The 15,493-nt window shown below is 42.4% G+C and overlaps 2 protein-coding genes across 9 annotated transcripts in view; one reads left to right on the forward strand and one right to left on the reverse strand.

The window, feature by feature from the left end:
* Eag (potassium voltage-gated channel protein ether a go-go) overlaps positions 1–11,932 on the forward strand; it is a 99,428-nt gene extending 87,496 nt beyond the window's left edge. For all 8 annotated transcript variants that reach the window (XM_076777908.1, XM_076777910.1, XM_076777909.1 and 5 more), the window contains one exon: positions 255–11,932. In XM_076777908.1, coding sequence (XP_076634023.1) covers positions 255–1,243 — 989 coding nt within the window. In that variant the 3' untranslated portion in view covers positions 1,244–11,932. The remainder of the gene's footprint in view (positions 1–254) is intronic.
* A 354-nt stretch (positions 11,933–12,286) lies between these two features.
* Gnmt (Glycine N-methyltransferase) lies at positions 12,287–14,413 on the reverse strand. Its single transcript, XM_076777917.1, has 4 exons — positions 14,072–14,413; positions 13,508–13,643; positions 13,306–13,426; positions 12,287–13,197 (listed from the first exon to the last, which is right to left on the reverse strand). Exons 1-4 carry the CDS (start codon positions 14,403–14,405, stop codon positions 12,907–12,909), a joined length of 882 nt encoding a protein of 293 aa, XP_076634032.1. The 5' UTR covers positions 14,406–14,413; the 3' UTR covers positions 12,287–12,906.
* Between the last annotated feature and the right edge of the window lie 1,080 nt (positions 14,414–15,493).

Genomic DNA, 15,493 nt, shown 5'->3' on the forward strand with positions numbered 1-15,493 from the left:
TAAATATCATCGAAATCGGAGAGGAAGCCGTCAATCGACAGGTTGACCGATTCTATCCAATAGCAATCGCATGATTTGTCAATAATAAGTTGTGGAACAAATTGAAGATTATGCGAATAACGCTACTAAATCGAGTGCCTGATTTTCACCGAGCCCCCTCAATCGGTAACCAAAAATCATTTTAAACGAAATAAATATAATCCTTGGATTACGTCCGATGCGTTCGTTATAAGGATTGCAATCTCTGCACGCAGGTAGCGCTAGTTTGGACTCTGGGAGCGAAACGGGGACTGGCGTGGACACGTTCAAACGGTCGCTGAGCGCGAGGGACGCGCGTCCCAGCTCGAGCGCCGGCAGCAACAAAGTGTTCCCGAAGTTTGGCAAGCTGAGCGGCACCATCGAAGAGTCGGGCGACACGGAGGTGGCAAAGGAGAGCCAGCAGCCACAGCAACCACCAGCCGCCGCGGACACGAAGCAGCTGCAACTACGCCGGCTGGAGAGCTACGACGACGGTCTGATCACAACGCAAACGAGCCACGACCGCGAGATTCTGGCCGCGGTGCTGGAGGTGAAGGTAGACTTGAAACTGGAGGTGCAACGAGTGAACCAGAGGCTGGCCAAGATCGAGGACATCCTGCAAACGTTGATGAATCGGTTACCGACGATCAGCCCGCCGCAGCCAAAGGTCACGTTCGCGACCGGTAGCAACGGTTCTAGTCAGCCTCAGAGCTCGTCCAGTTGCCAGCAAGCCACGCAGACGTTGAGCGGCAACGGTATCGCCGAACAGAAGGTGTCGATAGCGACCACGTCCGTGTCCACCATGGCCAGCGAAGGCTATAGAGAGCAGGGTACCACCACCGAGCGCAGTTCGAAGCCCCAGGAGCAGCATCATCATCATCACCATCATCACCATCAGTCGCAACAGTCGGACAGGCTGAAGGACACTGATTACAAGAGCTCGTCGCGAGAAGTGAGCAAAGAGCTGCTCGAGAGGCTCACGCAGGCGTCCACGTCGCGCGGGGATGACTCCACGCCGTTGGGGCCGCTGATACTGCGAAAGCGAAGGAGCAAGTCGCGGAACAAGGGTGCAGCGCCGTTGGCTCCGCTCGCCACTCAGCCGATCAGCCCGTCCGAGGCCACGGAGACTACACAGATGCTCGAATGCACCGACGACAGGGAACCGAGCGCCGCGGACAGGTCCGACAGGAAGAGGCCTCCGCCCAGGCCCAGAGAGTACTTGTGAAAGTTCTTGTGGCTCCGGACGGTTGTCTCGAGGCTCCTTTTCTGAGGAACACGCACGGCGGAACAACGAACGAGTGCTCTTGGACGCCGCCAAATATCGACCGATTCCTGGTCCGCGGTAAAATGGTGGAACAACGAACAACGGTACCTCGTAAATGTTTTTTTTTTTATTTATTTTTTCCCCGGGGAAGAATCGACGCTGCAGAATACGGGGTCTGTCATCGGAGGAATGGCGAGAGGGATGTACAGAGAGAGGACGGCGTACGCTACCGCTCAAAAATTTTTAATGGCAATTTTACAAAGCTTTGGCATTCCGTTCGCGGACGATCTTTCGATTTTCGGCCGTGTTTTCGTACCCCTCTGTTCCGATCGTGTCGCGCGACGTTGACGGGGTCGGAGGTCCGATGTGAACGCCACCGTTCGGTCGTCTGCCACAACGACCTATTTGCGATGTTCGAATCGCACACGCATAGCGTGAACGGTACGCGAGAAAGTTAGGCGATCGTTCAGACATTTGGGGCGAAGCTTCGGTAGCACGGCGGGGGGGGAACGGTGTTCTTCGAGTGTTCGAGACAGCTAGCACGGCGAACTCTTTTATCGAAGTGACGAGATCAGGAAGAGAAAAAGAGAGAGCAAAAAAAAAGAAAAAAAACCGGGAGGGTGTACCGACTTAAACCATAAATCTCTGTAATATCACCGCCGTACAGTTTTAAGGATGCTGCATTTCCGCTAAAACGCTTCGCGAATGATCTTCTACGAGCTTCATCGAAGGACGTCGGTACACGCGAGGAACGAACCCGAGACGAATAAAAGTACTAGTATAATTACAAAAAAGAAAATAATTATCCGAATGTAAAAACAACAAAAAAACGAAAACAAAGCGAGATGGGAGCGACGTTCGTGCCGGTGAGACGCTCCCGCTATCTACAAGTTGGCGTATTTTTGCATGGCCAAACAAAATACAAAAAAAAAAATAAGCGATAAAACAAAAGAAATTATTATCAAGTTTAACTGCTTGCGACGGCTTCTTCGAGACATCGAACGTAAAAAAAAACGAGAGCAAGAGAGAGTGAGAGTGTGTGTGAGAGAGAAAGAGAGAGAGAGAGAGAAAGATAAACTATTTCAGAATACTCACGTTCTGCATAAAGTACACACTCACACACTGTAATTGTAGGTTTACACGCATCTTAGGGAATTTCAGAGCTAGACTCGTGGAGGCGCGCGATAGATCTTAAGTAATGCATCAAATTAAATGGGGAAGATAAAAAAACAAGTAAAACAATAGAAACGAGGATGGAACGAAAGTGAGAAGCGCGAAAGGTGGAGGAAGTAACTGTCACAAACGAGGAGACGTTTCGCTTCGTCGAGATTTTGTACAGATATCTTTTTTCAACGCCCTGCGAGTTGCTCTGAACGATCAGGGGCTGCGTTCTTAAAGAAACTTAAAGATGGTGGTTGAAGGTCACTGAACAGTTATCCCCCGTTAAAAGAATACTTATTGGACACCCTATAATAAAATCTTTAACTTGAAATGTAATCTTCTGATTTCTAGTTCTCTTAAAAGACTTAAATTAACTGTTCTAACATTTGAATATCTTTCGTTCGCGTTTAAGAATTCAAATCGCGCGCCAACGGATGATCCCCTGATCGTTTTTGGCGGTTTCAACGGGCCAAACGATGAAGCAAAGATGGCGCTGAACAGTTCGGGAACCGAGGTGAGAACGACAACACGTCAAAGGCTCTCCTTTTGTGTTTGAAAACAGAGTTCAAGGGCCGAGCAAAAGCTTCGTGGTCCTAAGGAGAATGAAACCAAGACTCGTCGCTGAGTTGTTTGCCGTCGTTTTGCTGCCGTTAATCGGCAACGACCAGTCCGCCATCTGTTTTCGTGATTTTCGAAGAGAGATTCGCTGACAAAGCGAACGACGATCGATAGCCTTTCGACTGTTACGTCTCACTAAGCCGTGCGCGATCGACATCGGTTGTGACAGTGTAAAAATTCAATCGGTATTCATCGATGTTCTTCGCTGCAAGAAAAATGTCCGTCAACGTTAATCCTGAGAAGAATTCTCCTTCGATTTTGTCAGGTTTGAATCCCAATATTTTCGGTTCGTTTCATTGCATTTAGTATTGTTAATCTTACTTTTTACCGTAATATTACGATTCGCGACCAGAAGTGAGACTAAATCGACTAGCCACTCAAAGCCACTCCTTCATCACGTTTGGTTATACAATTCCGTTGCACATCCTACGCCATTTTTGCTATCGTCCAGTCTCGGTTGATTTCGTCCAGACAACGCCAAACGAGCGAAGAATCAAACACGATTACGGTAATGAACCGGATCGACGTGAGAGAAATCCTCCCGGAGTTAACGTTTACGTTGCATTCTCGCAAGCACTCTCCTTTCAGAAAGTATTTCCACCGATCTTCTTCGAAAAGAAGTGTAGTGTGATTTAACAACCATCTCGAGAAAAGCGGGGGTCGCGGAGAAAATCCGATCGACGAATGGTGCCTAGGAGACGCAGGTCGCCTATTATTTTTTTAAAAATGGATCGACGCTTTCGCCGTCGAACCGACGTTTTCCCCGACCCCGATTCTACGGAACGCTCGAGTTTCAAACACGACATCGCATTGCTCTGTGTCGCAAATTATTATTCGAAGTCAATTCGGCCATGTTTCGAGAGGCTGCGTTTCGCTTCGTACGATCGAAAAAGTCACCGAAGTGGGTACACGTATTTTCAACGAACTGGCGCACAGTGGCGGATATAAAAGGAAGAGGGGAGGCCACAGCATTGACCAAAAAAAGAATCTGTTAGCATTTTATTATTTGGTAAGCGATGGACGATAATTATTTATTAATTTTCATTATACTTTGAAACCTCGAATCTCGCAATTTTTTGTCAGCCTCCCACTCTACCCCCTTTAAATAGTTCTAGATCTGCCACTGCTGGCAGAAATACCATACTGTTACGCGCGCGAGCGAGCTTGAAGATCGCGCGCGATTCTCGGTCGCGTTTTCAACGAAGAATGCGATCGTCGGGGGGCGGTTATGTCCTCGACAAGGTCGGGTTGCGCAAGAGACACGACTCAAGGACTCTGTACTTCGTTACGTTGCGAACATGACCTAATCCCGCAAACAATGGGTTACTCGGATTCGTTCGGCTGGAGGGACCAGACGGCTCTGTTCACGCTACCCTTTTTCTACCAGATGGCACACTTTTTGGTGCCTACGTGGAACAGAAATATTCAATTTCGAAGAGACTTAATTGAGCCGACCATTTGCCAAATCGATCGACTCCGCAAAAGAAAAAGTAAAGAAATTGACAAAATAATATACATTCTTTCTCAGGGTTCCCTTCAGTGATCCAAAATAATTTTTCTAATTTTTACGTACGGCTCCAAATGCGGTTTACAATATTTTTCGTTTTCGTTAATTCGGTTTCGGACAGCGTCAGTCGGAGTCGGAGGGTATCCAGTAAAAGTTGGATATATGTATACGCCCGGACCGAATCTACACCATAAACGCCCGGTGTTCATCCCCACCACCGGGGGGAGATTCCTCTTGACACACCACGAAGCTCGGTAGCCGAGAAGGACCTCCTTCTCTTTTACTCGCTGTCTTTTTCTACGTTCGACAGTCGACTTGAGCTGTTTCTATAATTAGAATCGATCCATCTACACCATAAACACCTGGCTCGGTCCCGAGTTTCGGTCATTTATCTAACTTTTACTGCATCGGCACAGCACGGGGAATATTGGAGAGTGGGGGAAGGTATAAGAGTCTTTATCTGGCCTCCCCGACTCGGGGAGCCACTAGTCTTCGACGCCCGTGCGTAGGTGAAGCATCGTAGCTGTATTCCAGTGCGCGTGCGTGAAAAGTCCGTCCTATCTGGTTACGCTGCGCCATAGTACGTCGTGACATCGAGGAACGCTGATCAAAGATTGTTAGCTGCGCGCGAATCAAAAGACGTGACTGTAAAGGGGAGAATCAGAGTACGCGAATCGAGCCATTTTTTCTTACACTTCGGCAGAAGTAATCCACGCAACCCATTGTAAGTACATGGCGTTCACGAAAGCCGAACAGCAATATTAGGTGTATATATCTTGTAACTACGGCGTGTATATATATTCATATTACTACTGCGCGTGCGTCCGTGGCAGCGCGTTTGCGTCCACGGGGAATCGTCGAGCGATTCCTCGGTCCGTTTCCTCAGTTCCCGGCGCAAAAAACGGTTCGATGGAATCGGTAAAAAAAAAAAAAAAAAACGGGAAACAAGATTTTTCTGAAAGATGCCCGAAACAAAAAAGAAAAAGAAATATTTGATTTGCGAGTTTAGCGAGGCTAAATGACGAGTCCGTTTAGTTGCGTTGCCGCCGCCTCGAGAAAGGAACCATTGAAACAATTCTGAAGGACAATCAAAGTTGGAAAGTACTGATCTCACACGTAGTAGGAGGAAGCAATTAATCGAATAAGGCTAGATATATTTCGTTAGCTTAAGCTTAAGAAAACCTAGGCGACCGCGGCGATCAGCAAACACACAGATAGCTTCGGGGATATGATTTTCGACAGCATATGTGGACAAGATTTATGAGAAAAATAAAAATAAAATACAAATACATCGATTCAACCGACGATTTAACGAAGCGAGAAGTCTCGATAATTCCAAGGCGAACGAAGGCGAAAGCATTTCAAAATTATTTGCGGAACAGGCGAAGTTAGCGCGTACGGTAGAACCTCGATTAGTGCGCGCGTGTCCCGTTAGTTGCATTTCGTTGACAAGTGCAAGGAATAGTTGCTTAGCAACGACAGTTTCTTTTACGTTGAATGGGTTGCAATACTGCGTCTTTTCGTGCGATCAAATCGAAAGGTTTGAGCGAGACTTTGGTCTCAGGACACAGCTACTGGCCATTCGAGGAACATAAATGGTGGCGTTCCAAACGCAGATTGGTGCAAGAAGTGAGGCAGTACTGCGTTCTTCGCACCGTTCTCCCACAATTATCGAAGTTCTACCGTATCTCGTTTAGTCATGTGGATTCGCCAACAGATATTTTATATAATTTTTATTTCACGTGAGCACAGCAAACCTAAACTACACGGATTATCGAGATTTCGCGACGACCGCTATTAAACGCAACGTGTTCGATCGAAAGCTTTTCAGCTACGATCCACGATCGTCGATCAAAAATCGCGTCCAATACGAAACATAAAATAGCAAAAAAAGAAAGGACGATGGGAAACGAGCAAACGCGCTGACAAGGACACCTATGCGTGTAAATATTATAAATATTAATAGGAGCGAATAAAACGAACGGCGCGAGGGAGAGAGTGCGTGTTTGTGCGAGAGAGAAAGAGAGTATGTGTGCAAGAAGGAGAGAGCAAATAGTTCTAATCTCATGTTAACGCAAGAGGAGGAGAAAAAAAGATGAAATTATCGAACAGTTACGAGGACTTTGTTAATTAGGTTTTAGCGTGCGGAGACGATATAGCTGGCTCTATCGTAGTTTCTATACTTAACGAACGCGAAAGTTTAACATGCCGTTGAAAAAAAAAAAGTGAAAAAAACGTTTTTTCTAGCAGCTCAACAAGCCACCATGCGCGTCGATCGAGGTCTTGAAACGGTGCGCGCCTGCTCCTTTTTAACGCTGAAAAACAGTCGGTCGGCTTGCGATTCCAAGCCACTCACGCATACAGAGATGCGGCTATTTTGCAAAGTTAAACCGAATTAAAATCGATCAAGCGATTCTAATTTCTTTTCTGTCTCCGAATTTATACGTTCCTATGCTTGTCCCTGCGCGTTATTCTCGGCGCCATGTTTGCTATACTCTCGAATTCATTTCTCCGACTATAAGAGACGTCACGAACTACATCTCCCTTCCTTCCCGTTAGCATTGTTGTGAATTGGACTTACAAAGAGTGTTAAATGAGAAACCCTCAATCGCAAGTGACACGATAAAGTTTGTCGTTTAAATTTTAAAGATTTTTGATGGGGTTATGTCGCAGAAAAGATGTTTAAAAAATAATCTTTAGGTAATAAAATTTTATTCAATTAAGTGTCGACAGCTAACAAAGGGTTGTGGATTGATACATAGTCAAAGAGATACAAATCAGAGAGACGTAAACGTTCTAAATATTTGTTAACTGTATCATAAATTCCCATCGTATGGAACCTAACCTCACTTCCTTTCATCGTCACTTTGCCACGTTTTCAATCAAATCCCATGAGCAGAAAGCGTCGTGCCGCATCTCGCTTATCATTTGGAATCGCAAGAAGATCCTTTCGCTCGGTTCGCTATCCGAGAGCTTCTCTTTTCGTGCGCGTTTTTTCGTCCCCTTTGAAAATGGCTCCATCGGCGACCGTAAGTCGACACCGAAGATTGCGCTCTACGAGACACCAAAAGCAAACCGCTTGCGCCGAGAATATTGAAGACTGACAATTTCCTGAATACTTGCGACATTCCGTTCGTGGATTCGATCGCTAAACGGAAATAAGTAGACTCGAAAATCAGAAGGGTACTTTTGCCTCCTGTTTTCGTTTGGAATATCGAGAATCGTTAAACTAGTTCCGAATCCAAGTTTGCAATGTTGCAGATGCCATATTTCAGTCTACAGTCCAAGCGATTCTGATGTTTCTGTTGCCGTTAATTTTCGAAATCCATCGTTTTCGTTTCGGTACGCGAAAATCCCTTTTGCGGAGAAGAGTCTAAGCCAGCAGTTCTTAACCTTCGTTCGCTCGTCGCATGCCTACTAGAGGATCGGGTCAGGTGCCATTTTGCAGAACGTATTTATTAATTTACACGAAGATGTTTGTCGCGTCGATATATAAATACGATGTGTTAACGTAAGAGATAACGGGCATTTGACAGAAATTAATTTAATCGCCCACAGTACTACCTGACTTTATTTCGCGCACCACCGGTTGAGAATCGCTGCTCCGAACAAAAAAGACTGTACAGTACGTTCGACGGGAAGATGAAGTTGGATGTAAACAAAGATTGTTACCAAGGTCGGATCAAGGCTTCTAAAATATCAATTTTAATTTTTTTGATGATTCGACCATTACGATAGCTATTAAACTTAAATAAATAAATCTTCCAGTTCGATGTCCTGAACTCACCATTGTACAGAGAAACTACAAGTTTTCTTAGCTAAGCTGCTGATATAGAAATTAAGTTTAGAGACGCCTTTGCAAATTTTCAAATGCCGACAGTACTTTACCGAGCCAGAATCAACGATATCTTTAAGAAACGAATTTTGCAAACACCTGGAAACACTTGGAAACTCGATAATTATTTTTATCTCGACGACATTAAAATTGAACGTGGATCCACAATCCTTTCCTAATATAAATTCTATCGAAGATGCAAACCTACTTGAAAACCCCCACTGGTGTAACGTAAATTCTACAGTATTCGTACGATTCTGGAAATAATGTCCCGGCTGGCAGTCACGTGGTTTTGTTTGGGTCCAGTTCCATCGTCCCACGGAACGTACGTTAGAACGAATCGGACGTTCGACTTAAGGTTTGGTCGTCCTTGAGACATTTGGTCAATCGACGCGGATACATTTCTACTGTTCGCGTCTCTGACAATGCAACGATAAAAAAAGAAAATAGTTCACGTTTCCCATCGACGAATGGTGTAAGCGCTCGTTCCGGTGGTTTACGGAGCATTTCGATCGGCGAGGTAACCCGAAACCGACGGGCGGCTCGTTGTCGACTGTGGTGAATCCGCGAGAACAGAAACACAAAAATGGGAAAAACGTATAGATGGATAAACATGTGATATTACGATTTTTTATATCAGCTACTTCGCAATAATGAATTATCATCGTACGCAAAGGGGGAGGCGTCGCGACACGAGTCGTCGTCCTTGATTTATCGCCGAACACGATGCAAAATTTTTGTTCGCCTCGCATGTTCCGTAGTTTTTATTTCGAATTTTCAAATTTTTTTGAAATTCTTGCGGTACAGTACGCCATTTGTCACGGACGCTTTAAACGTCTTCGCTGGTATCGAAGGTACGCAAAACGCGGGAGAAGTTAAATGTGAATAAAGTACAAAAAAAATTGTCATTCGATATCGTTTCGAGGTCATCAGTATTTTTTTTTTTAAATATCAGCGAAGGTATTTGATGGGTTCTTGGTAAACGGGGTGCCCGGTACATTAAATTTTTCAATCCCAAGTTCTCTCAAACTTTTGTTACACGATCGATTCCTTTAACGTCCAAATCGCTCGAGTTTGCAGTATTTCGGAAAACAGAAACCAATAAAAATAATACAGAACTATAGAAAGAAGAAAGGCGAACAGATGACGAAAAATACCGTTCGCAACATTTACAAGCGTGTTTTGCAATAAAGCAAGGTAAGAAACAGAGTAAGAAAAAAATTCTTTTGTCGAATAAAAATCCATACGTGTACACATATACGACGACGACGACGACAGTGATCGCTGCTATGATCGAAGAAGCCGTGATCGTACCGAATTTTTTGTGAAAATGGTTAAGAGAAGTCTATAGTAGCTATCGAGCGGAATAACAAAGAAATAAAGAAAAATATATATATATATATTATTATTATTATTATTATTATTATTATTATTATTATTAGAAGGGGGGAAATTTTGCTATAACTAAAAACACTTCGTCCATTTTTCTATATGGGCAACTCGTTGCACTGTAATCAGTCCTCGGCCTTGTATATTCTGTCCTTGTCATTTCCGGAAATGCTCTTCGATCATCGAGTGCCGCGAAGGATCGATCGAGCAGTTGAGGTTATGGTTGTGAACGACCCGCCATCTGTTAACCTGCTAACCGTGTCTTTAACTTACGAACGTACAAAGGCGAGTTAACTCAAAGTCAATTGTGAATATTTTAATTCAATTCTCGTGCAGCTATAACGATAAAACTGAAGACAAGGATCTTCGGATAAATAAACGAACAATGTACTTAAAAACCGTATTATGACTAAAAGGGATGAATTTTTATTTTATTTTTCCGGTTACGCGCTACGAAAATAATCGCATAGAACAATACGTCAATGCGTTTGCCCTTTTTCTACGAGTGTAATTATTAAAGGTTCACAAGTTAACTCGTTTCCGTCGGTTAAAAGGTTAACACTTCGAGGTTACAGGTAACTTGAACAGATGGCGCTTCGAGAAATGGACCTTACGCTCATCAATCGTCTTTATAACTTATCGATAGCCCCATTCTTTTTCGTAATGAAATTCAAACGCTGATTAAAAACCCGATCAATCGACTCTCCTTCTCCGGTAGCAACGTTCCTGGCTGCCGAACAGTCTACATAATTTTCCCACGAGCCCGAAATAATTATCAGAAGATTGAACAAAAAATATAAGTTCCAACGGAATTTAGAAATAATTGTTTCGATCCCCGGTTAAAAGTAATAGAATATACCTTTTCGGAAGGATCTTTTTCTTTTGGTGGGTGTTATTGAAAACAAAAATAAGAAGTCAAGTGCCCAAAAGGTTAAATAAAATGTCACCAGGTCCCTCTCCAAAATCCAGATCCCCGGGGATCCTTGTAGCACTCGGTGAACGGATGAGCCTCTTGCGAGCTCTCGTAAAATTCTGATCGTGCGATCTCGACGCGAGCCAGCGAACGAAACACGACGAATAAAAAAAAAAAAAAAGAATAAAAAAAGAAAATATATGCTGGTCCTGCGCGCGACGATCTTCGCCGCGTTGTTGTTCTTGTTGTTGTTCTCAGTCAGAGCGATCGTCGACGGCCGATCGATTCGAGGAATCAGCGGAAAGGACATCTAGGAAACCTGTCGAGTGCTCGTACCTCGGCTTCAACATAACCTCAATGTATACGCGTTCACTCGGAAGAGATTTACGATCGTCGCTGGTTCTATCAATTTATTCGCCTAACTTTACCAGCGTAAACTTGAAATCTACGACTAAAACAATAATTGTAGAGCGAAAGTACCAAAGGGAGTATCAACCGAATCGATTGAAAACTAAAGTTAAACCCATGTGTGCAGATTCTATGACAGAATTCTTTTTACTCGATGCGAAAACTAAAAAGAAGCAACTAGTCTGTTAGATAAATGTTTAATTTGTAGAAAGATTCTGTAATGGAACGGATAACACGTTGACTGCCGTATCAGTTTTCTATATCTAAGAATGCCCTAATTGTTTATTCCGCTTACGGAGCGAAAATTAAGAGATTTATTTATTTTATTATTTATGTTATTTGAAAGTAAAGATTAGGATAAACATTGTAAGCTTGAAACGGAGGTCACCGGTGACCGCCGTGACAATGAACATGTTAAGTTATTGCATCGAAGCCGAGGCACGGACACGAAATTGTAGCGAGTATTCTGTTGAACGAACACACTTTAGAATTAAGTATTAGGTGACAAAAGAAAAGAGTGCCCGGAAGGACGCTCGACCATCGAAACGGTATCTCGATTTTCTGTGGTCTTACGTTGCTAGTCTTCCCAATTTGTTTTCGAAACACGAAATGTAATAGGTTTAGGAACAGTGATCGGAGGCGCGAAATCGATCGAGGAGCGTTTTACGAACTGTCGTCAACGACCGCTCGAAAGCATCGTCGAGAGATCAAATTGTAGCATCGAACGAAGCCTGGCTAGAATACTCAAAAGAAAAGCTGCTTTTGAACTTATAATAAAAAAAGATTAAAACTTGACGTTACGGTGTGTATGCGATTCAATCAATCGAGCATTTATTTACCCTTTTCTTTATTGTCTCCTTTAAATTTCAAACTCGTCGAGCTTACTAAATGTTCTTGAGTCTTTCAGTCGCCGTGTTATCGTGCATTTAAGTATTAAGGGAGGGAGGGAGGTAGGGGATTCTCGTGTAACGGATTCAAGAAATCGATTTTTCATTTTTCTCGTAAATCAAAATTAAGATCAAATTCGCAAAAATAATTAAATTATTTTACTAAAAACTTTATACACGTTTTTGTTAAAACCATATTTTTTAAATTGGTATCTAGGACAACTCAAAAAGTAATTAACTGATCGATTTCAAACGCAGACCATTTTATTTGTTATATTTTGTCAGATTTTATTTTTATTGTTTTAACCATCGATATAAAATTAAGTCATTTAAAGAGAAAAAGTGATTTTTCTTTCACGCGTTATAAACTTGCAAATTTCCGTTTTTTTTGTTTTTTTTTTGCTTTAAAAACAAGTTCAATACCAGCGTAAACTAATTTTAAGAAAATAGTTTGCTTTTTGCATTTAGATGAATGTATCATATGCTACAGAAGAAACAAACAACAGTTACATCGTCGAAGTGGTTAAAAAGATACTACATTAATTAATAAATAATAAACAAACTTGTTTTCTGTAATTTCTGTAATCCAAACGTTAGTTGCTTTTGGAGCTAATTCGGTTCATGAACGATCAATTTTGGTGGTTACTTCGCAAAATATTAAAATGAAAATGAATTTACGCCACCGTTACAGATACAAACGTACGAGTTTACGACGCGCATTACTAGGTGGCGCGCGTTGTCTCGGCCAAGTAACGAACTCTCTAGATGACGCGAAGTTTTCTTTATCCCTTCAGTCTTTCACGGAACACCAGAGATAATTTAGATTCACCCGTTCATTTTTAGGTGAATCGCTCGCAAAATGAAAGACCATGAAGAGTAGATATCGGAACAATTCTCGCGTTATCTTTAGGCGGGTTTCTCCATCACGTGTATGTAGAAGCCAGGATGCTTGACCTCGTCGAGGGACTTGAAGTCCCCGTAGATGACGTGCTTCGCCCTGTAGTGGAATGCCTCATCCACCATATTCGTGAACACTTTCAGTCTGTGAGGATAATAGGAGAGCCTGAATTCGCTGACGTGCTCTTGATTTTCATCGTTCTCGGCGTCATCCAAGGTAATCATGTAGTCTAGAGTGACGATTGCTGGCTTCCCGGAGACGAACAGTACCGAAGCCTTGATGGTCGTCATGTGTTGGCTCTGAAATCACGCGTAAAACGTGCTTTTTAACGACAATGTTTTCGAAAGAATTATAGTCCATTTTTTTTTTTTTTTTAATGTTTCCTCGAGAACTCTCAAGATACTTACGTTATAGTATATACATTTTGGCGGTATATCGCCAGTCTCGATTATGTAATCGTAGTTCCTGTGATCGATCAACAGCAAACCTCCAGATTTTACGCAACGCTCGAAGTTCAATAAAGCTTGTCTGCAAATAACGACAAAAGAAAATATAAACAAAACAAGCTCAATTAAAAGCTATAAACAAATTGACTCGTGTCTGTTCTACCTCTGTTCTCGTTGATCACCGAACGTGTCTGGCATGTGGGCGAAACTGTTTCCCAAGCAAATTACCGCGTCGAAACCCTCCCCTATCAGATGACGAATATCGTTCGGCAGGGTCAACCAATTTGCCTCTTCGATCACTATTAACAAACGAACCACGAATTATTAAAATCGTTGTCCCGTCCCGTGTCCGATATGCAGTAAAGTCTCTTTCTCTTTGATGTAAAGTTGTAATTTTGTTGGCCGGAAAAGGTATAATATTCAACGAAATAAGAAATAGCCAAACCTAACCTAACTTCCCGTCCCCTCTAGTCCCGCCAAATTTCGTGTCAATCGATCGCGAGTGTTATTCGAAAGAAGAGCCTAAAAGAAATGTTGTCATTCCATTAGTAATAACGTGGTTTATCTACTCGTTCAAGATATCCGATTACGGATCACATTGCGTTGCTCGACGACCAAACTACAGGGGGATTCCCCCTAGTGGCGGGGATATAAATGTTACTAGAAGGTTAGAGATCTGTTTCGTGCATAGAGAGATTTTACTGCACGCGTATCGAAAACCATTTACCCCAATTATCAAATGCCTGTTCCTTCCGACGCTTCCATCTGGATTTCAGAGCATATTTCAGCATTTTGTCTGAAGCGTCGACGCTGACCACCTCGAAGCCTTCCTCGAGGAGCATCACCGAGTCGACGCCAGTGCCGCACGCCACGTCTAATATCCTATGACATCCTTTGTCTCGAAGCAGACCCACCAAGAAGTCCCGATAATTCTGAGTTCTTTGTTTCTTATCGCCGATGAACACTTCCCAGACCTTGGCTGCTCTTCCATCCGCGTATTGGTCGCGGATACCCTCAGCTGCAGTGCCAAGAGACCGAGTACGGAATACCGAATCCATCATTTCTTCCCCTGGTCAATCGAAACTACGTTCAAACTGACGATATACAGTATTTTTTCAAGAATTGTTTTTTTTATAACGAATTTAGTTTTCACATATTGGTTCAATTTTTTTGATCAAAATGAGACCAAATACGATCCATATGTTTTGACAAAATTTTAATTGGCACTGCAAAGATATTAGCAACAACGGTTGAGCGTCACTGTTCTATGCTGAAAGCAATGGTTAATTTGTCAAATTTGTATTTGGCGAACAGGTCAATAATAATAATGTAATAACTTGAATGAAATTCGATTTCTCTATCGTGTTACCCCTTCCAGGTCAAGGAACATAGTGCAACTAACTTTGTATCTTCGATAGGTTACAAAACAACACGTAAATGTGTATGTATATTTATGACCTTTTCCACGAGTGACTTTTACATTATCGTATCTTCAAAGAACAAAAGAACAGAGTGGAACATTCAGTGCAATCCAAAGCATTCTGGAAAATACTGAATCTAGAATGCCTTGTAACTTGAACATATTGCTTTCAGAAATTTATTAACCGATCACATTTTAACAGTAAAAGAAAAAATTTATTTTGTATATATATAATATTTGTAGGGTTATAAACGAAGAAAATGGAATAACCTTACCCAACATTTTGATATGGTTTTATGTACTATGTTACGTGTATGTAGAGTTAAAATGAATGCCACTAAAAGCGGTATAACATGTTTGTTTCCAACGCCTGACTTTTAGTTAATCACTTTGATCAAAGAGAACTGTAAAAATAATCACAAACATTCTTCAGTGTGGACAAACGTGCCGAAAATTGTGTGACTGGAATTAACAAGTTTTTATGTTTAATTTAAATGATCCGTGAAGAGCATGATTAGATTATAACAAATCCGTTACGAAATACCGATAAATCATCGAAAAACAAAGTAATTACACAGAAATGTACTTTTGATTTCCCAACTGAAATCAGTCTGATGAAACTCTGTAGAGCAATTTCCTTTCTTGTATTTTCAATTTACTATTCTGTTGGTTCCTCGATTAATTACAAAGCGAAACAAAAAAGGGGGGGAAGGCCCGGTTGCTACGATT

The sequence above is a fragment of the Colletes latitarsis genome, chromosome 11, assembly GCF_051014445.1.
Source record: "Colletes latitarsis isolate SP2378_abdomen chromosome 11, iyColLati1, whole genome shotgun sequence".
Lineage (NCBI taxonomy): Eukaryota > Metazoa > Arthropoda > Insecta > Hymenoptera > Colletidae > Colletes > Colletes latitarsis.